The sequence below is a fragment of the Sinocyclocheilus rhinocerous genome, unplaced genomic scaffold, assembly GCF_001515625.1.
Source record: "Sinocyclocheilus rhinocerous isolate Xijiao unplaced genomic scaffold, SAMN03320098_v1.1 scaffold2398, whole genome shotgun sequence".
NCBI classification, from domain to species: Eukaryota; Metazoa; Chordata; class Actinopteri; order Cypriniformes; family Cyprinidae; genus Sinocyclocheilus; species Sinocyclocheilus rhinocerous.
The window spans coordinates 11,219-36,980 of NW_015644003.1; the positions used below are offsets into that span (position 1 = coordinate 11,219).

The 25,762-nt window shown below is 40.3% G+C and overlaps 1 protein-coding gene across 2 annotated transcripts in view; it reads left to right on the plus strand.

Annotated features, from left to right (window-relative positions):
* LOC107757727 (tenascin-X-like) overlaps nucleotides 1-25,762 on the plus strand; it is a 46,170-nt gene that overhangs the window by 7,007 nt on the left and 13,401 nt on the right. The window contains exons 3-7 of one of the 2 annotated variants that reach the window (XM_016575289.1): nucleotides 504-1,409; nucleotides 3,270-3,382; nucleotides 10,334-10,487; nucleotides 10,596-10,871; nucleotides 24,387-24,509. In XM_016575289.1, the coding sequence (XP_016430775.1) occupies nucleotides 504-1,409; nucleotides 3,270-3,382; nucleotides 10,334-10,487; nucleotides 10,596-10,871; nucleotides 24,387-24,509 (1,572 nt within the window). Of the gene's footprint in view, nucleotides 1-503; nucleotides 1,410-3,269; nucleotides 3,383-10,333; nucleotides 10,488-10,595; nucleotides 10,872-14,721; nucleotides 16,418-24,386; nucleotides 24,510-25,762 lie in introns of those variants that run through there. The other variant, XM_016575290.1, reaches the window with a different exon arrangement.

Consider the following 25,762-nt stretch of genomic DNA (forward strand, 5'->3'; position numbering starts at 1 on the left):
TTTTTTTGCAGGAAGGAGCACAATTGAGCAGACACAACTTTTTCTAAAATTTTTTACATAAAAGGAAGATTTGAAATGGGTCTGTAATTTGCCAGTTCGCTGGGATCTAGTTGTGGTTTCTTAATAAGAGGCTTAATAACCACCAGCTTGAATGGTTTTGGGACATGACCTAAAGACAACGATGAGTTAATAATATGATTAGTGCATATGACCTGTAAACTATATTCCAGTTAAACAGCATTGACTGAGAAAAATATTGAAAGCTCAGAAATCTGATTCCATGGATGACTACTTCAGTTCATAAATCTATCAAAAACACTGAATTCCAATTCAATGGATATTAAAGTTTCTCATTTGCATTATTCAGATAAAATGGTTGTTCTCCCCATCCAGTCATTTCCCAATGGATAAAAACTCTCACCTTAGCTTTTATTCCACTCTGACACACAGTTAATGCGCCGGTGCCCGATGTGACAGTATAATGAGTTCTTATTTCTCCACAGGTGCGGTCTGTACCACTTTTCATCCCACGATCAACGAGTGTCCGGATGACTGCAGTGACCAGGGTCGCTGTGTAGATGGCAAATGTGTGTGTTTCCCAGGATTCAGTGGGCCTGACTGCAGTGTGCCGGACTGCCCTGATGACTGCAGCAGCCGGGGCCGATGTGTGAACGGCCAGTGTGTGTGTGACCCAGGCTTTACCGGCCCCGACTGCTCCTCCAGCACATGTCCTGATAACTGCAACGACAGGGGCCGCTGCGTGAACGGCAGGTGCGTGTGTGACGCTGGCTTTACCGGTCCTAACTGCGGGACACGGGGCTGTCCGGATAACTGTAACAACCGGGGCCGCTGTGTGAATGGAAAATGCGTGTGTGACTCAGGATTCACTGGTCAGGACTGCTCAGAGATGTCCTGCCCGGGGAAGTGTAATGGCAGGGGCCGCTGTGTGAACGGACAGTGCGTGTGTGATCCTGGCTTCTCTGGGCCGGACTGCTCTGTAGAAACATGTCCTGATAACTGCAGCAAACGTGGACAGTGTGTAAACGGGAAGTGTGTCTGTGAGAGCGGCTTTACGGGCCCCGACTGCTCGTCCAGATCTTGTCCTGGAGACTGCAGTAACCATGGCAGATGCGTCGACGGCCGGTGCGTGTGTGATAGCGGTTTTACTGGACCAGACTGTTCGTCCAAAACTTGTCCCAATGACTGCAATAACAAAGGCAGATGTGTGAATGGGAAATGTGTCTGTGATGTGGGCTTCTCCGGTCAGGACTGCTCCACCAAAACCTGCCCCAACAACTGCAGTAACAAGGGCCGCTGTGTGAGGGGCCGGTGTGTGTGTCGTCGTGGTTTCTCGGGGCCCGACTGCAGTGAATGTCAGTCTGGGTTCACAGGGGAAAACTGTGACACTGGTGAGTGATGCTGCATTCAATCACAAGTCATCCTGCAGACCCTATGAAAGATTGCTGAGGCCCCCTAGTTGAGAACCCTTGCACTATATAGAACATGAAAAAGTCTCATATTGTGATGTTGGGGGTGGGGGAATGTATTATTATTTTCACCTTCAAATTAATAATTGGCGATCAAGCACCAAACTCCTGTCCCATGTAATTGTAATTACCATTGTAATTGTCCCATGCCCACAGAACCGTACATAGGAAAGCACACAGACAGAACATTAAGCACAGCAGATTTGGACACTCAAACTCCAATCTTCTGCCCATCTTACCAAATTTGCACTCATGTTTATGCTAATAACTTTTGAAAATTCTTTATTCCAGCTGTTTTAGTCACGCTGTTCTTAAATAACACACTAATTAATTCATGTGCATGTGAGGCTGCTTTAAGAACTTGAACCAGACTTGTGGGATCCATCTTATGGATATCGTGCATTCATTTGTTACTTGAAGGTGCAAGGCTTCTGATGTCATCCGCTTCCAGTTATTTGAGCTGTAAAAAAAATTATATATATAATCAATTTGGTATGCTGCTTCATATTTCAAATTATATTATCTATCATATTATTTTTATTTATTAACTGTTGATCCGATTTTGACCAGATTCCATTCGAATCATCTTCAGACCATGCTGGCAAAAAGTTATTGATTTCAAGTTGATGACATGATGCCAAACTGCATCAGGCTGTATCTCTGAAACGGTGTGGCATATTAACACAATCTTTATGTGTGTCAGTCACCTCACACTGACCACACCACATCAGTTTGATAACAGCGCCACCTATTGGTCAAAAATGATAAGCAATTAAATCACATTACAATTGGCTGATTTTTGCACTTAGGGTGCTTGGCACAGATAATTGCTGCTTGCAGCTACTGTGTATTTATAATTATTTTCATCTTACTTTATATGCAACACATACATCTATAATAACATCTCAAAAATACGTTTGTCATTCATGACCCTTTAAGAGTGTCAAGCCATATTTTGGAACCTATTCATGGAAAGTGACATCCATATCAGATTTTTACAGATTCTGACTATGTCTACTTTTTCCACTGGGTAGGATCAGATGGTATAACAGTTCTACAGATACAGACACTTTAAATAGCATCTTTATATTCCATTTGGAGGTGTTTAAATAGGAGAGTGTGCTTGAATCTATTTCATCTTCTGTCCAGCAGTGGCGGGGGGCCCGCGGCTCCGTACCAAGGACATCACTGAGTCATCTGTCGCTCTGTCCTGGACTCCACCTGTTGTGCAGTACGACACCTACCACATCTCCTTCACCAGCAGGGCAAGTACAGTCGTCCACATGCACTACCACACATCTGCAACAACATTACACAAATGCATTATGATACATTGCATGATAAGCATAATAAGCGCTGATTTCATTGTCAGCTCTTCAAAAGGACAGATGGGTGAACAATAGCAGTAGATGTTCAACCCGGGAACACATGAGGTGGAAAGTGACATCCATATCAGATTTTTACAGATTCTGACTATGTCTACTTTTTCCACTGGGTAGGATCAGATGGTATAACAGTTCTACAGATACAGACACTTTAAATAGCATCTTTATATTCCATTTGGAGGTGTTTAAATAGTCTACACATATGGTAACACTCCAAACATTATATGTTGTATTGCCCTAAGTGTTCACTGTGTCTTTATGAGTGCTCTTGCTGAGTGAATACAGCAGCGGGTCAGCAGTACTCAGACATACAGCACTGCAGTTATTGTTTCAAGCAGAAACAGCTGGGTTTAAATAGGAGAGTGTGCTTGAATCTATTTCATCTTCTGTCCAGCAGTGGCGGGCGTCTCGCGTCTCAGTACCAAGGACATCACTGAGTCATCTGTCGCTCTGTCCTGGACTCCACCTGTTGTGCAGTACGACACCTACCACATCTCCTTCACCAGCAGGGCAAGTACAGTCGTCCACATGCACTACCACACATCTGCAACAACATTACACAAATGCATTATGATACATTGCATGATAAGCATAATAAGCGCTGATTTCATTGTCAGCTCTTCAAAAGGACAGATGGGTGAACAATAGCAGTAGATGTTCAACCCGGGAACACATGAGGTCACTTCCATGCTGCCCTGCCAGGACAAAGACTTCTCGTAATTTTGAGTAAATCTCATGAAAACTGTCAGGAACATATTCCACCCCAAAACAAACAAGTATAATTATAGTTTGAATAAAGAAAATGAATCTTATTATTGATAATCATTACTGCACATTATCATTAATTTCTGCCTTTATTGGGACAGACCAGTGTAAATAATGGAGAGGAAGCAAAGTGGAAGAGAGAGATGAGGGACGGGATTGAGAAAGGACGATGAGTGGCAACGTAACTGCACTACATGTCAGAGACATATACTGCCGTGAGACTATCAGCTCCTGTGTTTGCTCTCTTATTAGCAGTGGCATGAGCTCAGACCCTTCAAACACTTCAGAGATGGAGTGAACAGGATTTCACCCTTTCAGTAAAACCCTTATGCATTTAACAATAAAATATACAATGCCAACATAGTAGAATGTGAAAATGATAGATTATTTAAAATGTAGTATTATTTCAATTAATTATTGAATTAATCATTTAAGGATTTATACATTTTAGTAACATTTGTTGAATAGCCTTTGGTTTATGTTGATTTAAAATAAATTAATTAATTAATTTAACCGTAAATGAGAATCACCCACTTTTGCCCCTCTTCTGATATCAGATACAGAAAAGCATTTAACAACTCCCACAGCAGCCCAAACTTAAATCTGGCTCAGTGTGTTTTCCAAAGGAAAAACAAATACATTTTTACACAGACATAAAATGAGCCCAATCTGGCAGTGGAAAAACAAGCTATTTGCTTTGGATAGAAGCCTTGTTTTGATTTACAGCCCTCTGAATGTTTAGTGCCCATCTCTACCTCAGCAACCATCTCAGTGTTACTGAAACCATATCAATCGCCCATCACTGCGAGTAATTATATAAAGTCAAGTTTTGTTAGGGAGCTTCTGACCGTTATTAGACGTTTCATTTCTGGACCAGGAAGAGGGAGGCTTTTGTAGGAGAGCTGAGGGAGCTAGACTGAGATGGGGCTAATTATTATAGCATTTATGCTGCAGCACAGATTTGATTAATGAGTGCAGGCAGTGAGTGCCAGCCATTAAGAGCACTGGAAAGACATTGGTTATTACAGTTTTTAATAAAAAATAAAAAAAATTTTAGTTTGATTTACTATCAGTTTAGTTTTTATTTCAAAGACATGTTTGTATTTGGATAGCTTGTAAACTTGCTCAGTAATTCACCTGTGCTCTTGTGATGTTAAGTGCTCAGGTACGAGCCCTGTGAGTCACGATAAAAGAGCTCAAAGACTTGTAGAAGCAAGATAAAATGGAATGGTTGCTTCAGCATATACAGTATGTTTTTACAGCACATTTGCTTTTGTTAACACTATCAGTTTAGGGTTGGGTTTAGTATAACTGCTACGCTATTTTCACACATGATAGAGCAAGTTCATCTTTGCAGAAAATTGAATTCACTTTGAAAGTGCAAGAAGGAAGGTAGAAATATCGCAACAGCCTCATCCAGAAATTTTGCCATGGTTGACCATTTTAGTGACCACTCTTACACTGCCAACAGCGCAGACTTGCCCACAGTTATAGACTCTCTTTCACCAAGATTCTGTTGTTAATGTCTTACTAAAAAAGAAAGTTGAACCTCCGCCCTGAAAACACATCACAATGCATGCCTAAATTGAACAAATATACAAAATTGTGTTGTAAATATCCCTTCATATTAAACTAGTACCGGGTCTGAATTGCAACAGTCTCTTTGCTATGAAAACCCCTACTTATAATTGTAATGGAATTACCATACAGGCTTTCTTAACTGAGGGGTTTGTTGCAACCAGCTGCTGGACTACAGTGATGTTTCAGCTCAGTTTGATGGCCTGTTTCTGTCAGCAGTTTTTCATTAAGAAACATATGCTATCAATCTGCTGTGGGGTGGTGATGTAAGCTCTATCAATGAGGGTCTGCAGCAGGCTCATCAGATGCTTCAGGAATAAAATGTGATGATGCTGTAATCTCTAAAATATCCAGACATGCTGAAACTCTTATTTTCGCATGCAACAGTATTTGAAGCACTTCAGTCTAATCCGCAGCTCTCAGACAGCTTCCTACAAAGTTTAAAAGCCCAAAAAAGAGCACAAGAGGAGAAGTCTAATAATCATGTAAAGTCAAGTCATCTTATTTCTATAGCGGTTCAAAGTTCAGTTTAATCAATCAGTTCAGCATAATGAACATCCTTCTTGTTTCTGGCTTTATTGGGACAGACCAGTGTAGATAATGGAGAGGAAGCAAAGTGGAAGAGAGAGAGAGATGAGGGACAGGATTGAGAAAGGACGATGAGTGGCACTAGAACATGAAACATGACATCACTGAATCTTCAATGAACTGACTTTAGCTGGAAAAATAACTCTTTGTTATTGTCTTCTTGCATTACTGACAAACTATGTTCCTGTTTGACACTATAAAGCTGCTTTATAGTTTTGTATAAAGCGCTATATAAATAAAGGTGACTTGACTTGACTTGGTAAAACCACGGTTCTTTCCCAGCTGGTCCTGGCATGACGTGGCATAGTCATGGCCTTCCCTTTAAGGGCTGTGTTGTGGTCATTCCTGGGTGCAGATCCAAAATCAGGTCTGGGTACAAGCTGGATTTGGCTGACTATGATAATGTTGGTATAAGGATGGTATGGGAAGTGTTCCCGGTTCCAGTTGCAGCCCAACAATCCAGATTTGAATATTAGAAATGTGTTAGTGTGTTATGTGTAAGCCAGGTTAAAGAGATGGGTCTTTAATCTAGATTTAAACTGACAGAGTGTGTCTGCCTCCCGAACAACGCTAAGTAGATTGTTCCAGAGTTTGAGTGCTAGATAAAGGATTTTCTGCTTGCAGTCCCATTCCAGGCTTTATAAGTAATCTGCAAGATTTTAAAATGTATAGAATGTTTAATAGGGAGGCAGTGTAGTCTTGATAGAACCGGGCTATCTTCTTCCGGGTCATTCTTCCTTGTTATAATGAGAACTCTAGCTGTTTATGTTTATTATTGCAGTATGTATAGTACATTGGTGCCATATTGCTTATCGGCCAATAATAGAAATGCATTGGTGTCACTCGATATTGAATATATATCAGCTAGTAATGGATTAGCCCATGCATTTAATTGCCCAGGCTCATTTCCTCTATTTGTACGTTAGGTTATCCTTAGGCCCTGTCCACACGAACGCGGTTATTTTTAAAACCGCAGCTTTTTCTACGCAGTTTGGCCGTTCGTCCACACACAAACGCAGCACCAGGTCACTGAAACCCTGCCAGGGTGAAGATTTTCAAAAATGCCGGTTGTAGTGCGCTGTTATCGCCGCCTACTGGAAACTTTTTCAGGCTTCTGATTGGCCAACATGGCTTTACAGTTGAGATTATATCGCCACCTGTTGGTTTGGCATGCTCTTGACATTGCTTCATAGCATGCGTTTGCGTTTTCATGTGGACGGAGATTTAAAAAAAAAAAAGGAAGAATGATAAACTCCCGTGTACGTGTGGACATGGCCTTAGATTATCCATGGTCATCTAATGCTAAATGTAAGTTTATCATTAAATACACTAATAATTTAATAACACTGTTAAATTAACCTCATACCAACCCTCTGTTTGCCTAGAAAGAGACCCTATAGCAACCCATCCATTGGGAAGCATGCTACATAGAAACGATTCAGAGCCAGATCGGAAGCAGCCACAGAGCAATGGGCAGAAAGGGAACTTCCTTGTCAAGCTCGTCCACTGGTTCTATCAGCAATCCCCATGACCAAAAGCAGCCATGCTGCCTCAGCAGCCACGGGGTCTGAATCACAAGTTGCAGATGCTTGACTCTCATCCTTCACAAAGAGAGCCAACAGAGCCATAGCTCAGAGCTTGTGTGCATCTCTAGCCATAATGAAACACAGCGATGCTGAACTTGCATATGCTCACAACAACTTCTTTACACGCACACACAGACAAAGCGGCTTCCTGAAGACAAAGAAGCTGGGGATTCCATGACCTAGCTACCCTTTTATGGCATTGCTTGCGCATCATGCTCCATCATGTGACTGCCTTCAGCCAACTGAGTTGGCACACATGCTTCAGACACCAATAACATGCTTCATGCTTCAGACACCGAGGCGTTCCCATAGCATCAATGTCGTAATGCAGCACCTCGTTTCTTCTAAAGGGAAAGGTTAAATAATCGGTTTTATCAATTTCAATAATAATAGCAATCTGTTTTCAGATAATTTTTATACTTAGACTTTAATCGTTTGAGCTGTTCGTCACTTTTGTTTGGGGGGAAAGATAACATTTTTGGGTTTAGTCAGTATAGGCTACAATGCAAATTATTTCTAGGTCACTAATCAAATAACCAAATTAGTGCCACTGAAAATGGGGAAATGCCAAGAAATTCTAAAATTGATGTACATTTTTCAGTTCAAATGTACATTGAGATCATGTATAATGTAATTTTTACTAAATTACAAAATTATATAATATTTTTATTAATGGTCCCACTGTACTCTCCATATATGTGGCTCTCTATGTTTTGTTTTTTTTTCCTCCCAAAAAAAGTGTAGTTATTTTGTTTTGGAGCTTTGATTCCCACAGAAGAACTTTGAGAATCTTCCACATCCTTGACCAAACAAAGATCAGCGACCACACCTACAACAATAATTTTATTTATTTTATTTTTTTGCTAGACTTTGGTCACTGGTCTCATGTTTACGTGTTATAACATACCAGACAGAAAGCAAAAGGAAATGCTGTAAAGATCTCATGTTTCAGCAGTGTACAGATATTTTTGAAAATGATATTAATGACAGTTACATTGAAAAAGATACAGAGGAGCCACTGAGACAATGAAAAGGGCACATTTTTTCACACAAAACATGAATGAGTGGGTGTAAGAACGATGGAGAGTACAAGAAGGAAAGTAGGCAGAAACAACATACAAGAGAGTATCAGATGAATCAAAGGATTAAAGAGGAAGAATATGACGATGGGCAGAGAAAGTTCAGTCAGATTATTGGAGACAGGGCTGAGAAAATGCAGTGAAAGACAGAAATCCATCAGCAGCTACAGAGAAGGGGAGCAGCAGAGAGAAAGAGAGACAGATGTGGGATGCTTGTTGCTATGAAAGGCATAAACATGGTCAAAAACACACGGCAGCCAGAGAGATGACCTCACAGAACAGCTGCTGTGACACGCTGGAGACGGCAGGAGGACAACACCAATAACACAAGATATGCAGTCGGTCCTCTTCATTGATAAAGAACTAAAACAGGCAGAAAGGCATCAATAAAGTACACAGTTGTGATGTTTTCTTTAGATACGTTGTAGAAAGATTATCTCTCAGCAGGGCCCAATTAAATTTTTTTTAAGAAACAAAAACTCAAGAAGACCGGAGAACACCACACAATTGGCGTAGTGAATTTAGGGCTAATAAAGTGCTGGAGAGAGGCTTTTCCAATATATGAGATAAATGGCCCTCTAGTTTTCATTCTGTCATGTGTAAAATACTGGCTGTCAAATAATGAATGTCTTACTGAAACTGAAGTCAGGAATTACCAGCAGGAAACTCATTACTCTCTTTAAGCCATGACGTTCTGATATTGTGTCAGTTACAGGCAGAATCATTATGGTGAAAGAATTTGTCATTGTTCGAAAGAAGTTGTAATTGTGAATGCTGGCTGTACAATTTAGTTCAGAGATATTTTGGATAGTGTTGATAAAGAACAGCAGTAAAGCCAGAAAACACTGTTCATTTAGCTGATTTTAAAGACTTGTGCAACCAAACTACCACCTAGCAATTCCCTGGCAACCATTCACAACACCATAACAACTATAAAGCAATGGCCTGGCAACCACTCATAACAGCCTAACAGCAAACAAGTTTTGAACTGGTAAGCCAACCACATTTTATTCAGAAAATGAATTTGCAGTCAATCTAGTCATGTTCATGAGTGTAGATTTAAATGAAGACAGTATTTGGAAGGGATGCTATTGGTGATATTGAACTTTTATTGACTGATCATCAAAGTGTCAATAGTGTATAAACTATATACACTTTAACCATTGCACATTTCAATAATCCACTTTAGACATTCTACTGACTATAAGTAACTTTGCAACTACATGTCAACTAGCAGACGTTAGAGTATTAGTACACTGTCTGATTAATATCTGCTAACACTTTATTTTGATGGTCGCTCAACAGATGTTTTGCTGACTTTAAATGTATGCCAACTTATTGTACTAACCCTAAACCTAACCTAACAGTCTACTAGTACTCAGATGAAAGTTGGTTAACATATAGTTGCAAAGTTACTAAAGTGGACTATCAAAATAACGTGTAATCTTATTTTACAATTTGGCAAATCCACATGAATTCATACAATCTCATTCATATTCTTTGAGGGTTAAGTTTATGGGTGGAGCTTCATGGTTCGTGGTTTTACCTACAGATGGTTTTCAAACAAGTCAGACTGTACAAATTCATATAAAATTGCCAACTCATGCAACACTAACAAATTCTCATGACCAGGTTGAAACAGAATATAACAGCAGTTTTATCACAGCAGTAAATAAACACAAACAGAATGAAAATTAGTGTCTATTGTAGATATCCAATTTATATAATAAAGACTCAGTACATCACAACATGCTCATGTTACAAACAAACATGAATATCAGAGCAATTAACATTTAGCATTTTGTTTGGGTATGTGCAATTAAAGTCATGTGGGCGCACTGATTTTTACAGTATTCGCTCCACAGAAAGAAATGGATCAGAAAATAAGCTCCAAAATCAATGGCAGACTGAGCACCTACACTCAGATTGGACTGGCCGCTGGACAGGAGTATACAGTCAGCATCACAGGAGAGAAAGAGGGCATTATGGGAACAGAGAGCACAGCAGAATTCACTACATGTGAGTCTATCAGGATCGTAAGAACCAGTAGCCTTGTGTTTTGTAGATTGCTAGTATTTGTAGATTGCTAGTATGTTTTTAACAAGTCCTGGATTCATTTTTGGACAGTGATCTCTGGCCCAAAAGACTTGCAAGTTGTGAAGACAACCACTACATCAGTCATTGTCCAATGGGAGAAGGCACAGGGGGAGATTGACAGGTACGTCCTCTCCATTGCACCCAATCAGACAGATGGACCAAGCAGACTTCCAGAGATGAACCTGCCGCCAGAGAGGGATTCAGCCCAGATCGACAGCTTGGAGTCGGGCCGCTTGTATGACATCTCATTAGTGGCGGAGAAAGATAGCATCCGGAGCCTGCCAGCAACCGCACAGGCAACTCCTGGTGAGTTCTCATGAAGATGATTTACAGCATGCAACTGAACAGAAATTCTTATTAGCTCTTCAAGCTCATAAAATCATGTGGACCATGGTTATAAATTTGTTACAGTTAAGAGCAAAATGTCTTTAACATGAGCAGGTATAGTCAGCGGTGGAGTGTCTGCTGTCACACACTATGTAATACTGGAACAAGCATGAGTAGGCCTGTTTGCCTCTGAGAAAACCATAGTAATTAGGGTCGATACTATGTCACCTTTTCTAAGCCTTGATATTTTAAAGAGAAGCAGCAGTGAAATCCCTTAAGGAGGTCGTTTAGTAGAAATGCAAGAGAAAAACGTCATTTATCAGAGTTTCTGCTAAGTACTTTTGGTGCAGACTAATGTGTCAGGGAATGATAAAATGTTAAACATCCGGTCATCTCATTTCAATGTTTAGTTTGAAAAGTAACCGGTGCTTAATAAATGAATAATTGGCAGATCAACATGGAAATTAAAAGGCGTTGTGACCGATACTGATCATACAAATTCAGCTTTCCTGCAACATAAGATGACGTCACTAAACAGTGATGGACACAGCCTATACGAGCACTACAGAAACTACAGCCTAGTCTATTATTCTGTCACCTATATAGCTACAGGCCTATATTTATCTACAAATATGATTTATAATGTAGTATGAAATAAAAATAAATATCAATATCTCAAATGAAATATGTACTCTCTCCCTTACAGAAAAAAACACAAATTTTCACATGTGCAATCATGTTAAAATCACATGTGAAATTCATGTGGTTTTTCTGTAAGAGAGAGAGTACATATTTTATTTGAGAGTTCATACTACATTAGATATCATATTTATCACTTTACATTAGAAATCATTTTTGCCTCTTTCAACTCATCAATCATGTTGTAAACCACTAGTTTGTCTCATCCACGTTCACCTGTACACAATAAACATTCCTTTACATTTCTTGCAATAGCCTTCAAAAACTCCTGATCGATCGTTCTGTTACTGGTTGTTCCCACAATTACAGTCTTGGATGGAGTTCTTTTGTGCTGCCCTCTGGCTTATTACTATGTGTTGCCAAGGCTGGCATAGCAAACACTCACATTAGTCATGGATTTGTGCGCATCATTTATCGCGGATTCTGTTTTTTTTGGAGTTTATCTGATAATTGGTGATGTAAGTGCATTTTGAATCTCACGAGAGAATAGATGGCCCTCTGTGCTTCTCTGTGTGCAAGCTTCATGTGTTTACGTCACACACCAGGGCTGTTTCCTCTGGAGGCAAGAGGTCATATTTCTAAAAATCTTCATCTGCATTCATCTGAAGAATGAAACCATAAACATCTGGGGGCAAGAAAAGATGAGAGAATTTTCTTTTTTGGGTGGAGTATCCCTTAAAGAAAGCTGATTGGTCAAAATTATATGCATTGACAGCAAAAAGCAAGTTGTACCCTTCAAAAACATCTGCAATTATTAACATACTTTGTCTAATGTATGCCTGCTTTAAGTCAAGTCATGTCACTTTTATTAATATAGTGCTTTATACAATACAGATTGTGTCAAAGCAGCTTTACAGTGTCAAACAGGAAAATAGTTTTTCAGTTAAAGTCGATTCATCGTTGATTCAGTGATGTCATCATCCAGCTCAGTTCGGTTTTCTTCAAACAGCATTTGTGCAGTCAAGTCAACAATGTTGCCAGAAATTGTGTCCCCAACTAAACAAGCCAAAGGCGACAGTAGCAAGGAACCAAAACTCCATCAGTGACAAAAATGGAGAAAAAACATTGGGAGAAACCAGGCTCAGTCGGGGGCCAGTTCTCCTCTGGCCAGATGAAACCAGCATGGTGTGGTTTAATTCCAGGCTGCAACGCAAGTCAGAATTGTGCAGAGGACTCGTCTGGTTCCAGTGGTCTCGTGCCAGTGGCTGACGAGGTCTTCGCTGGGGATGCCATTCTTCTAACGATGTAGTGAGTACATCGGGTGTTATGGGAAGTATTCCCGGTTCCGGTTGACCTAATTAATGCAGCCTAACAATACTTTAACGGATTTGAATTATATAACCTTGAGGTCATAAACGCATGAATTAACGTTTCTGAATTTGACATTGAGAGCATAGGTCATAATTCAGATATTTTTTTAAGATGCAAAAATGCGGTTTTACAAATGCTAGAAACATGGTTTTCAAAGGAAAGATTGCTATCAAATATCACACCTAGGTTCCTAACTGATGACGAAGAATTAACAGAGCAGCCATCAAGTGTAAGACAAGTGTTCTAGGTTATTACATGCGGAGGTTTTTGGTCCAATAATTAACACCTCAGTTTTTTTCAGAATTTAGCAGTAGGAAATTACTAGCCATCCAGTTTTCTTTATCAACTATGCATTCCGTTAGTTTTGCGAATTGGTATGTTTTGTGGGACTGCGAAGAAATATAGAGCTGAGTATCATCACGAACAATATGATACCTCTTCATTCTTCATTCATTTTCACCAGACACTGTGTCTGACATTTTATTTATTTATTTATTTAATTAATTTTTCATTTTATTTTATCAGGCACTGGACATTTTTCACAATCAAAAACTGATATTTTCTGTTTAATGAAAATGCTGATATTAGGTAGGATTTGCATGCTAAGCATAAGTGCGTACAGCATACAGCAAGACTGGCACATCTGGATGCACCAGGTAATGAGAGTACAAGGGAAAGTCATCATAGTAAGTCAATTAACTAATTTATAGCCACCAGATGATGTGAATTTAGGTGAGGCTCATGCTGATTGTGAATAGCCCAGTCAATCTGTCATATTTACAATCCAAATACAATCCCCCCCCACACACCCCCAACCACTGAAATATGATCATTCTAACCAGCAATGCCACATTTTTAATTTCTTCAGGAATAGTTTACCTTTCTTCTTTCTTGCAGAAAATGTAAACCTCTCCAGTTTTCTATAGGACTAAAAGGGGACCCAAACTTACTGATGTCACAAGGATAGTGGTCACCCCAATGCCAGAATTGTTTGGATAACTGACTTAACCTGTTGCATTAACACCACCTTTTTATTAACAGGATTTCCCTCTCCAGCTGAACTGTTAGAGAAGTTAATTTTGAATCCATATTTTAAACTTCATTCATGCCTTTAGGGAATGCCTCAGTGCCTGCGACCAGGATGACCATGGAGATAGCGACTGTGCAGGTAGATGTGGAGGCTGGTGACAACAAAGAAAAGACATCAAGGTTCACAAACACAACACTTTTCCTGCGAAAGCAAGGACTGAGCAAAGGGGGCCAAGTGACAAAAGGAAAGGTTGAAAATTCAGAAAGAACAGGGAATATGAGCCGACTCAAAACAGGCATACCTGTAAGACCTGGGCAAAAAAGACCACTGCCCATGCTTCCCAAACCCGGTATGCAAAGATATATCATAAGAAGACCTTATAGTCCAGAAATAAAACATTTAAATTCTTCCCAGATAGGAGTGAAAAGGGGAATTGTTGTGCCTTCTTCAAATAAGTCAAGAACATGGTATCCTCTGAGACCAAGAAACCCTAATGTAGACTCAGCTTATCCTCTCTCTGGTGGTAAACTATTTGCACTGACAATGAAAGAGACAAGATCTCAGGAGGGAAACATTGAAACCAATTTTAGAAGAGAATCTGTCGAGACACCCAGACATGCCAGCCAAAACTCCACCTTTCACATAGCCACCCCATCTGCCACCCCACTGCCTTTCACAAACATCAGTGAATCGACCGAAGAGCCAACAATTACAACTGAGAAAAACCTAACAGACTATATAAATGGGACAAAATGTGTTCGAAAAGTTTTGGTTGGGTACAGAAAGATACATGTAAACATGTCAGATGGCAATGCACTGACAAAAAACCTGACAGTTATAGTTGGCCATTTAAATGGAAATGATCTCTTACACAAATTTCTAACAGACAGATCTACAGTCAATGAAATGGGGGATACAGGGCTGGATGAGATTTCGGAAGCCAGAAGGAGTGTGAAAGAGCAAGAAGGAGAGGAGGAAATTGATGAAGAGACAGTGGAAAAGAATTCAAATGTAATAAATGCCACTCCCTTTTCAACGAGACAACCTGAGACAACACTTTACCAGCCTCTCACCACCACATCTGCTCCTCCATACCTACACAATCCTCACCTCCCTACAACGCAATCTTTGGCAAAAGCTGAGAGAGTGAATCAACATACAGCAAGAAATCAGTCAACAGCAGAAAGACCACCTAGAAAAAACAATATCCAGGCATCTTCATTATCCATCCCCAGACAACCAACTAGACCAAAACACCCAAGTTTAGCTCCTCCACCAATAGTAGATAGACCACCTTTTAAGTCAACTTCCTCTTCCTCATCTTTAGAAACACAAAAACACAAGCATCCATCTTGGCCTAGTCCCATTGCCTCTCGTTTTGCAAAAGAACCGCTTGTTGAGAAGGAAGTGCTAAATTCAATTCCAGCCACAAGACAATTCCAAAATTCAACTCCTGAGTTTGCTCACAAGCCAAACACTGAGACAACTCCATTGCCAGTCAAATTCCCCCCGATAAAAGACACTGCAATAAAAAACAGAGGCATTGAAGCACCCGATCTGATGCCACATCGGCGCACACTGTTTAGGGGTTCCTATCCTCGTCGTCCTAATGTCAGTCCTTTTCAGAACCGTACAAGGCCAATTCTAGAGTCACCTCAGCATCGCTACCAGGGACCCAAAAGATGGCCTTTTCCTGCAAAACCCATTATCAGAAACAACAGGACTATCAACCAAGGTAGTCCTATCCAACCAGTAAAACTTGCTTTAACCCCTGCAAAAGAAAATGGCACTAGTATTAAGATTAGACCGAATTTAATTCTCAACAGGAACCATGGATCAGCCAGTAGACAGGCAGCCAACAGACATTCCCAAATAAAACACAGCAGTACCACTCAAGTGGGCCCAAACATCAGTCAGTATGGAAAAGGAAACTCTTACAGTCCTTTTTCCACAGACCATCCCATGGAAAATGATAATAGTACTCAGGAATATGTGTTGAGCGAAACAGATGGCTCCATTGAGCATGTGGGGGTCAACAATGTGACATCAACAGGGTTTGTACTAATATGGGGTGCACCGAAAGGAAAGTTCAAACACTTCATAATCACTCAAACTGAGCTTGGACCAGAAAACAAAGACAAGGATGATATGGATGAGGAGAGTGAAGAAAAAGAAAAAGATGAAGAGCCCGATGAAAGAAAAAGTGAGGAAGAAGTTGATGATGAGAAGGGACTTAAGACAACAGCAGCAAAGAAAAGTAGTTTGAGCAAGGGAAAAAGTGTAGTCTATGAACTCGTATCTAATGTACAGAGTACAAAGATGAACAAGAGTGGAGAAAACATTACAAGCTTTACTACAGTTCTCCCTGGAACAGCCCGCTCACACCAAATGGCAAATCTCACACCACAGAACAGGTACTCTGTGTCCATCTTTGGGAAGGGACCAATGTTTCGCTCCAAAACTCACAACCTCATCGTACATACAGGTACCCAAAACCAAAAGTCAGTATTGCTAAACCTTAATCTATCGATACAGTTCTCTAAATGGTCGAAGTAGTTGTTTTCAGGAAATATTTTTGAATATCTTCAGTTTTACTGCTTAGCTTGTCAGCACTGTTGCTTTCCATGCTGTTCAGTGTACAATGAACCCTTGACTAGCAAGGGCTTTTTAATCAAAGCAAAGTCAACTTCTTTGCCGCTTTGATTAAAATCCATGCAATGTGCAGTGTGTAAATGTCAATAAATGTGTGAGTATAACACCTTTGTTCTCAGTGCTAACCTTTGTTACAATGTGTGGCCTATATACTGAGCAGTAAATTAAGAAACTAGCAAGCTAGAAAATGAAGACACACTAGATGGACAGAAAACATGTTAAATTATTCCCCATCTATGTTAGAAGTAGGGGTTTAATGATTCATTTGTTTTCTCAATACATTGATTTAATATCCTGTCGAATGCATTGCAATTCATTAAATCAGTGGTTCTCAAACTTCTCAAATCCGGCAACTGATTTGCAGCTGTCGTTTTGTCACGTTTCGCATAGACAGCTTTAAGTTGCATCTGGTGTAGACACAGTGTTTGTGTTGCTGTTGAAGGGAATCAGCGAGTTTATGATAGCAGCTTGTGATGCTCAGTGGTGGATGAAGTAGCTGAAAGCCACACTTAAGTAAAAGTACAGATAGCTTACCAGAAAATGACATTGGCAGAATTTAAAATCACCGTTTAGAATATTAGTGGAGTAAAAGTTTTAAAGAATGTGATATTTATTGTACTTAAGTATGAAATGTATTTTTTTTTATATTAAACGTACTTAAGTATTTATACTTAAGAAGTATTCTGGTTACTGACGTAACCTCGGTTCCCTGAGATAAGGGAACGAGCCTTACGTTGACATGCTTATTGGGAAACTCCTGTTTACTCTGAATACTGAAGCCTAATTTGTTCACGCTCGTGTAGCTGCATGAACAAACAGTGCTTCAGCCTGCCAAAAAGGGTGGGGACGACTGCTATATAAGCCGGCTCTGAGTGCCATTTCGTCAGAATCTTTCGACTGAAAGCGACAGACCATCGACTCGCATGCAGCCTTATAGCACAGCGGCTTATGCAATGCTCGTTCCCTTATCTCAGGGAACTGAGATTACATCAGTAACTGACGCGTTCCCTTTCGAACGGTTTCTCCAGTTGCATTGACACGCTTATGGGGAATGCATCCAATAGCACCGTGCTATAAGCAAGTGCAGAACGAAGCTGCTCTGTGAGCCCAGCCGCGGATCACCCGTAATGAGGGCTCCTAGAAGCATGAGCCAATAATGAGACCCAAGCCACCAGGCTGGGGTTTACATAACAAGATCTTCTCCACTTACAGAGGGGATTAGGTAAATTAGGTCGACAAAATCCGTGCCTGTAGGGCAGGGACGTCCAAGTTATAAAATCTGGTGAAGGTAGACCAAGCCCAAGAGGAGGCTATTCCTCTAGTGGAATGGGCCCTCACTCCAACAGGACACTGTAAGCCCACTGAGGTGTAAGCCAGCAAGATAGTCTCTGCTTTGTGACTGGCAGCCCTTAAGAGAGGCCTTCGAAGCAAACAAAAGCTGCTCTGAATGCCGGAAGTGGCTAGAGCGCTCTACATACACTAAGAGCCCAAACCAGGCAGAGTAAATTCGGACCCTGCTCATCCTCTGATTTAAGAAGAGCCAGAAGGGTGATGACTTGTGCTCTGAACAGAGTGGAGAGTACCTTAGGCACATAGCCTTGGTTTGAGGATGATTCTAGAGTCGTTAGGCCCAAACTCAAGGCATGAAGCACTGACTGACAGTGCTTATAAATCACCCACTTGCTTGACCGACAGTAAAGCTAGAAGAAAAGCTTATGTTGGCCGTCTGGAGTGGCTCAAAGGGAGGGCCACCTAGGGCCCTAAGGACTGTGTATAAGTTAGGGGTTGCACAGACTAGTCGATTAGTCGACTTTAATGCTCTGCCGTTACACTTTAAGCTTGACGTCGACTAGTCGCTGGTCCAATAGGAGGTGCAACAGGATAAGAAATCTTTGAAGTCCACATTTATGCTCCATTTCCAAACAGCTAAAATAACAAATAAAATGCATACTCTGAAAGCGTTCCAAAAGACACGTGTGATTATACCATCTTGATGCTCGAAACTGAACGGGAGAATACAGGTTTTAAAACGTCATTCTAATCTAATGATCTGCTGCATTGTGACGCGCACACACACAGGCTACAGACAGTAGCTCATACATCACGCGCAGATCGCAAACACACAGAATCATTCAGTAGCACAGAAATGTATTGTCAACACTTTTATGTGATTTCTCAGTAATATAGCTTAGAAACCGAAAAGATCTAGCATATATTTCTTAGTAACTAAAACCCACAGCTTCACTATTAGTAGAGAGACACTGCCAGGTAGAATGAATTCACGCACACAATCGCTCTCTCATTAATTAATTCATATAAATTCAATCTTTACTGTGCTACTTTAGATGTATCTGATTTAGAACAAGCAGAAATCTGTGAGAAATATAACGACCCAAAGACAAAAGAACTGATAAAAATGAGCTGTTATAGGAGCAATAGTCATGTGGGCAGCGCTGTGTCATAGCTGTGCACAAGGTGTTCGAGTCTCAGATCAAGGTTTAGGCTTATTTGTTCATTAATGACGTCATCAGCGGACTGACATCTACTTGAAATTAATCACATAAATGTCGACGTTAAAAAAATCTGAAGTTGTTCAACCACTAGTATAAGTCCCATGTCGGCACAGTATGAGGACGAGGCAGATTCGATCTCTGAGCTCCCCTCAGGAACTTAACGACAAAGTTATTTTTGTCAACAGACTGGTCAGCCACGAGAGCATGATTCGCCGCGAAGGCTGCCACATATACTTTGAGAATGGAAGGAGAGCGCCCTTTATCCAAGAGCTCTTGCAGAAAGAACACCAGTCTGCCCACGTACAGTGCTCCCCAGTCCTCATTGATGGCATCTTGTCTGCAGGTACCACTCATTTAAGAGGATGCAGACGGGCTCTTCAGGAGCTGACCAGTCCAAGCCGAGTTCCTCCTCAGCTTTCGTGAGGATGCGAATCAGCTCGCTGTCCACACTGGCCCGTGTTGAATCCTTTGGAGGAAGGTTGCCGGGGTCATCGCCGTAACCTGACCACTCCTCTGCATCTGAAGCTGTCAGTGACATGGAGTCATCAGCGACAGCGTCCTCCTTAGATCCAATGAAGGAGATCAAGCCGCCCGCTGCAGACGAGGGGCGCTGATCCTCACATGTGAAAATACACTGGTGAGTCAAGGCGTTGTGGGGAGAGTGAAGCACGTGGAACCTGTGTCGGCGTGAGTTCAGCCGAACCCGGTAATTCAGTCCTGTTGCCCCGCTGATTCTTCATCCGAGGTTCCTGGGAGGGGAGAAATGGGAGAGCAGGCGGGGAAGGCTCTCAGGGAAGGCAACGGGAACTTGCAGCTACACGAACGTGAACAAACCAGGCCTTAGTATTCAGAGTAAACAGGAGTTTCCCCATAAGTTTGTCAACACAACGGGAGAGACCGTTCGAAAGGGAACTGACATTAAACAGTTTATTGTAGGCTTTTCAATAGAATTTAAACATTGACACAATTATGAAATCTAAAACAATCTATAGATGTTTGAAGCAAACAGAACCACTGCTACAGAAAAGCTTTTGTGTAATTGGTCTCTTGACTCCAAACAAGCCCTGGACTCCCTTTCTGTCAGGACCACTATCGTCAAAGATGATTGACAATTAGCATACAGTTTGGATTGGCGGTATGGTTTTGTTCTGGGCAAGAACTCCCTGCGCATTCATGCAGCTTAGCATGGAAGAGAGCAGGGAGAGCAAGAGTCCCGTGGATCATTTTATTCTCCCGCATCCCGCGCAGTCACACACGCACTCGCCTATCAAGTCTTATCCTGCGCCGCACTCTGTTGCGTCGGGTCTCGCGGGAGCAGGTCTCTAATCCACTGGCACTTGACTCGACAGTGTGTGATCAACATCCTTTTTACAATCTAGATTAGAAATCACTGCATTCTGTCAGCAATGTAATGCGGCAGTAACGTATAGAGACCTTGGCTTGAAAGTAATCAAATTACAGTAACGCGTTACTAAGTAATGGGTTACTGCCCAACACTGTTCCCGACAATACAACTATAACTTAAGAACAAGCATATTCCCAATAACAACCGAGAGCTTAGGAACAAGCATGTTTCCAAGACAACTAGACAGAACAAGCGTGTCTGGTACCGGAGCAGAATCAACGCTGAACAGATGGCTGCATCCGAAACTGGAAAATGCTGCCTTTGGTGGACACATTTCATGGTAGGAAGGCATCAAGACACATCGAATCCAATGTTAGCTTCACTTCCTGCCTCCTGAGATACCTTCATCTGGTCGATATTTAAAGGCAGAATAGATGCATCCTTCGCTGCCTTGATACCCACAATCCTGTGTGTCCTATCCCGTGATGGTTGAGCAAAATAAAGATTGCGTCTGAAGTTATTTCTAATGAGAAATCAGTCTTATTAAGCAATTAAATTTTCGCTTAGTTATCACCGAAGCTCGTTCTATTTTGTTGTAGATCATTGAACGTTAAGTTGCCTCAGAAGCATGTCCGAAATCAGTTTCATGAGTTACCTTCATGAACAAACGCTGCCTGCGAAGTCATTGGCTGATAGGCAGCATGTCAGCAGCCTAGGTTTTCGGATGCAGACGACTTCAACTGAACAACGAGTTTACCATTTTCTCTTGGAGCTGCGCCGCAGCAGAATTGATTCCGTTTGCACCATGGTCGTTATTTCCTGCTGCTTAAATCTGTGCTGTAGTGCTATAAAATAAAGGCGACTTGACTATGTTAAAGGGGACATAACGCACACAGTTTCGGCCAATCTCATTTTAATCTTGAGTACCTATAGTGTAGTATTGCATCATTCACATCTACGAAGAGTCTTCAGTTTTATCAGATTTATAAAGAAAGATACAGCTTTGCGATTCTCTCCGGAAACAGCTGAGCTCCTGGAGGCGCACCGTGGGCGGAGCTAAAGAGTTACGAGCACTTGAGCGCCGATTGCCAACAAAACACAAACATTTGATGCCGTTTCACTTACCGTCTGCAGTTCTGAATCATGACCGACACAGACATTTGATGCAGTTTTACAGCGGTTCCTAGTCATGACCGGGATCTTTTGTTGCTGGGACTGCTCTGTCTTTCAGTATCAAACGATGTACAAATCCAGTGTCAGAATGTACCTTGTTATAAAACATTCGTCACCGAAGTGACGGGAACAACAAACACGCTTGTGAAACTCCGTTACTGCCCCGGGAAAAACAAATAGCATCCACTGTTCACATAACACTGAAGAAGGTTATTTTTTCTGGTGAATTCACATGTTTAAGTTAACGAACTTGAATGAATTGGAGGTGAGACCATTGGGGAAATGAATTCCACTCGCTAAATTCCCGATTCCTGCTGATGGTGTTTTGCCTGCCGAATTAGCCATTTAATTAGCTATTTGAGCAATGCGAAAACTGCTGATAATACTGAGGGACCTTATATATGAATGCTTAGATAGGTGTCGTATTCCTATAGGTAAATGGGGATCAGCTGAGAGTCAGCTGATGCGAGCTTGACTAACGTGGCCTGCCAGAACTAACGCTACGCTTGATATTTGTCTCTATTCAGTCAAGTCAAGTCAAGTCACCTTTATTTGTATAGCCCTTTATACAATACTGATTGTGTCAAAGCATCTTTACAGTGTTAAACAGGAAAACAGTGTGTCGATAATGCAAGAGGACGATAGTAAACACTCAATTTTCCAGTTAAAGTCAGTTCATTGATGATTCAGTGATGTCATCATCCAGCTCAGTTCAGTTCAAATAGAATCTGTGTCAGTTCCTATCTGTGATTTTGAGGTAATACAAAACAATACAACATTTCAGATTACATCATGTTGTGATATTTGGATTATAATGACACTTTTAGTAAGTAATTAGTAATTTGTTCTGGAACACATTTTTAAAGAAAACACATGCTTTACCTTCAAGTTGCTTTTGGTGCAATCAAGCAGTTTGTCTTTCTTTCTGTCTGTCTTCCTTTTTTTTTTTTTTACTTGCATAAGACACATTAGAGGAAGTGTTTTAAGAATCATATGCATGCTTTTTAAAATGTTGTTCAGTGTATTGAGTTGAACTGAATCACTCTGAATTTACAAAAATCATTTTTGATAAATTACAATAAATTGCTAGTGGAATCAACTCGAATGCAAAAATTCACACCCCTACCTGACATAAATTATACATCTGTGGAAGAACAGTATGTAATTAGCATCTTTTACTGCAAAAACTGTGCCTGCCAGTATGTCTGTCCACACAGTCCCATCATGCAAATGTGTCTTGAATATCAGCAACAACAAAAAAACAGTTTGTTTAATAGTTTCACCTTAACATTGTCTCCATTCATATGGTTATAACTAACTGTTCACAACTAATATTAACATTGGATTACACAAATACATTTTTGCTATAACGGCCACTACTCAATACATGTGTATTTTTTGTCAATTTAGCTGAATTCATTTAACATAACTTTTTTATTATTATTTTGAGATTAACCTTATTTTGGATATGAGAGTTACCACTGATTAATGCAACAATTTATTTAGTTCATTTATTCTTGGTTAAAAGCAGCATCTGTGGCATGCTATTGATTATGCCAGAAAATAATTTCAGCTGGTCCTTCTGTGTGTAAAAATGAAGAAAAATTAAATTACATTTTGTAATAGTTATGTCAAATCAATATAAACATAGACTGATGCCATGATGATTCTGTCTGATTTGAACTAATGGTATTTTATTCTAAACGGGCACTGGAATCACACTCAGACTGCTAACTCACCTTTTTTGGTAACATAAATACAAGCTTCACATTTCTGCTTTTAAAGCATGGGAAATGCTTCTATTGTAAGTGCATTACTGTAAATATGTTTTTGTTCTTCTTTGCAAACTGAGGGATCAATCAAAATGATTTTCTGTGGTAATCGACAACATGCTGCTGATGCTAATAAAAGAACTTATGAAGATTTACGTGTCCCATTCTGGGAATATTAACCTGAAATATTCCTTTTGATGACTATTCAAGAGATACTAATGAAGAACAAAATAGTGTTCTGGTACAAACAGTAAGATATATTCATGAGACAGTCCTGCTCATCACCATTTATCGCTGCTTTGATCTTCTCTCATCCAGGGTAAGATTACAGTCAGCCATATTCATATCTCCCCTCATCACTCACCCTCAGTCTAGGGTAAGACCATGGTCACCCCCCTTGATTTCAAACAAACAGCAGTGGTTGAATCTCATGTAAAATAACTTGTTCCATGTTGGCCAACAAGACACAAACTGTGTTGTTTTTAATGAAATCACTTAACGGCCGTTCACATTTCCTCCTCAGTGTCTTCACTTCCTCACTCATTTCTTCTTTGCATTTTTCTTCTCCTCTCCAGGTTCAAAAGAGCAGCATCAGCATCATAATATCACGCTTGTATTTTCTGGCTCCTGTGCAGGATTTCATGTCAGTCATTAACAGTGATGTTTCTGTGGGGCTCTGTATAGGCGGTGGCCTATATACTGTATATATGTTTCGACTGCACATATATACACTTATGTTTTCACTCATATTACCGATAAAAAGCCTTATTTCTGAGACACGTATGTAAGGGTTGTCACAGAGATGAAAGAATTGTGAATGCAATTAAACAAGTACTGCTTAACAATGTTTTATTCTGGTTTTGCATTCATTCATTACTTTTTTTACATCAAATTTCTTTTGATTCTGACTTGTTATCTCCTGTCAGCTTATTTTTTCTTCTGCCTTTCTATTTTCTGTCTCTTTCTGATGTTGACCTGTATTTAATGTTCTGTACCCAGGCCCCGAGCCTCCATCCAATCTTGCCTTCAGCGATGTGACTGACAGCTCTTTCATGGTGTCCTGGACCAAACCGAAGAGCAAGGTGTCTGGATTCAAGATCACATACACTCACGTGCAAGAAGGTAACGTAAACCTCAGAAGAAAAAAAAATCAGAAAACAGTACATAATTCAAGAAACTAGCTCAAAGTAATAGGAAATGGTCCTTTCTACAAAGAGGGGTACACAATTACTTCTTTAAGCCTCTTATTGTTGCATGCTTAATTACACTAAAAGTCTGATGGTTAGTTAAAGTAATATGTTCGTTACAGTAATGAGATTGGTGGTTACTTTAAAGTCTGAATGAAATAAAAATGTACACTATTTACTTTGTTAGCACACATTGCTAGTCTTGAGGTGAACAATTCATCCGTGCAAGTTAATCCACCGAAAAAAAAAAAGAATAAAATGTCTTGGTAGTCTTTAATCAAAATCTGAAAAGTTACTCCAGAATGGCGTTCCTTCTCTGATGACATCAGAACCAAAACTCCATCGGTGACAGAAATGGAGAAAAAACCTTGGGAGAAACCAGGCTCAGTCGGGGGGCCAGTTCTCCTCTGGCCAGATGAAACCAGCATGGTGTAGTTTAATTCCAGGCTGCAACACAGGTCAGATTGTGCAGAGGACTCGTCTGGTTCCTGTGGTCTCGTGTTGATGGTCGTCGAAGTAATGAGGTCTTCGCAGGGGATCTGTCTCTGGGGCTCCGCTGACATTCAGGGCACTTGAATGTTTTCACACAATTCAGAAGTTGATGAGGACAGTAAAAAGTAAAGTAAGCTCTACACTGTAAAATCTAATTAGTTGGGCTTACTTAAAAAAAGCATGCAAACCGATTGCCTTGAAAAAACTAAGTAAAGTGAAAGAAGAATAGTATGTTGTACTGACAGATGCTTAGTTAGTATAGTTTACTTACACAAGAGTTCTAGTAACTAAAAAAGAACTGTAGGGGGTACTTGATCCTTTCATTTAGGTTTACTCATGACTTAATATAGCTACTCACTGACTCCCAGAGTGCATTGCGGCAGAATAAATTATGCAGTTGCTTTGTTTTACAGTTGTTAATTTTATTTGCCAATTTTATTTGCTGTCTTGTGTCAGTAGTAGCACAACAAAAAGAGCAAATAAAATGGTTAATGTTACAATGAATAAAAATAAATTAAATTGAATTGCTACCATTGTTGTGATGCACATGCTGAATGTTTAAGTCTGTGCGTGAATTTAGCATGTTACCACACACTATTTAAGGATTATATAAACCCAAATAAAAGCATCTCAGGGTATTTAAGAAAATAGAAATTTGATAAAGTTCATTAATAAACACACAATAAATGCACTAAT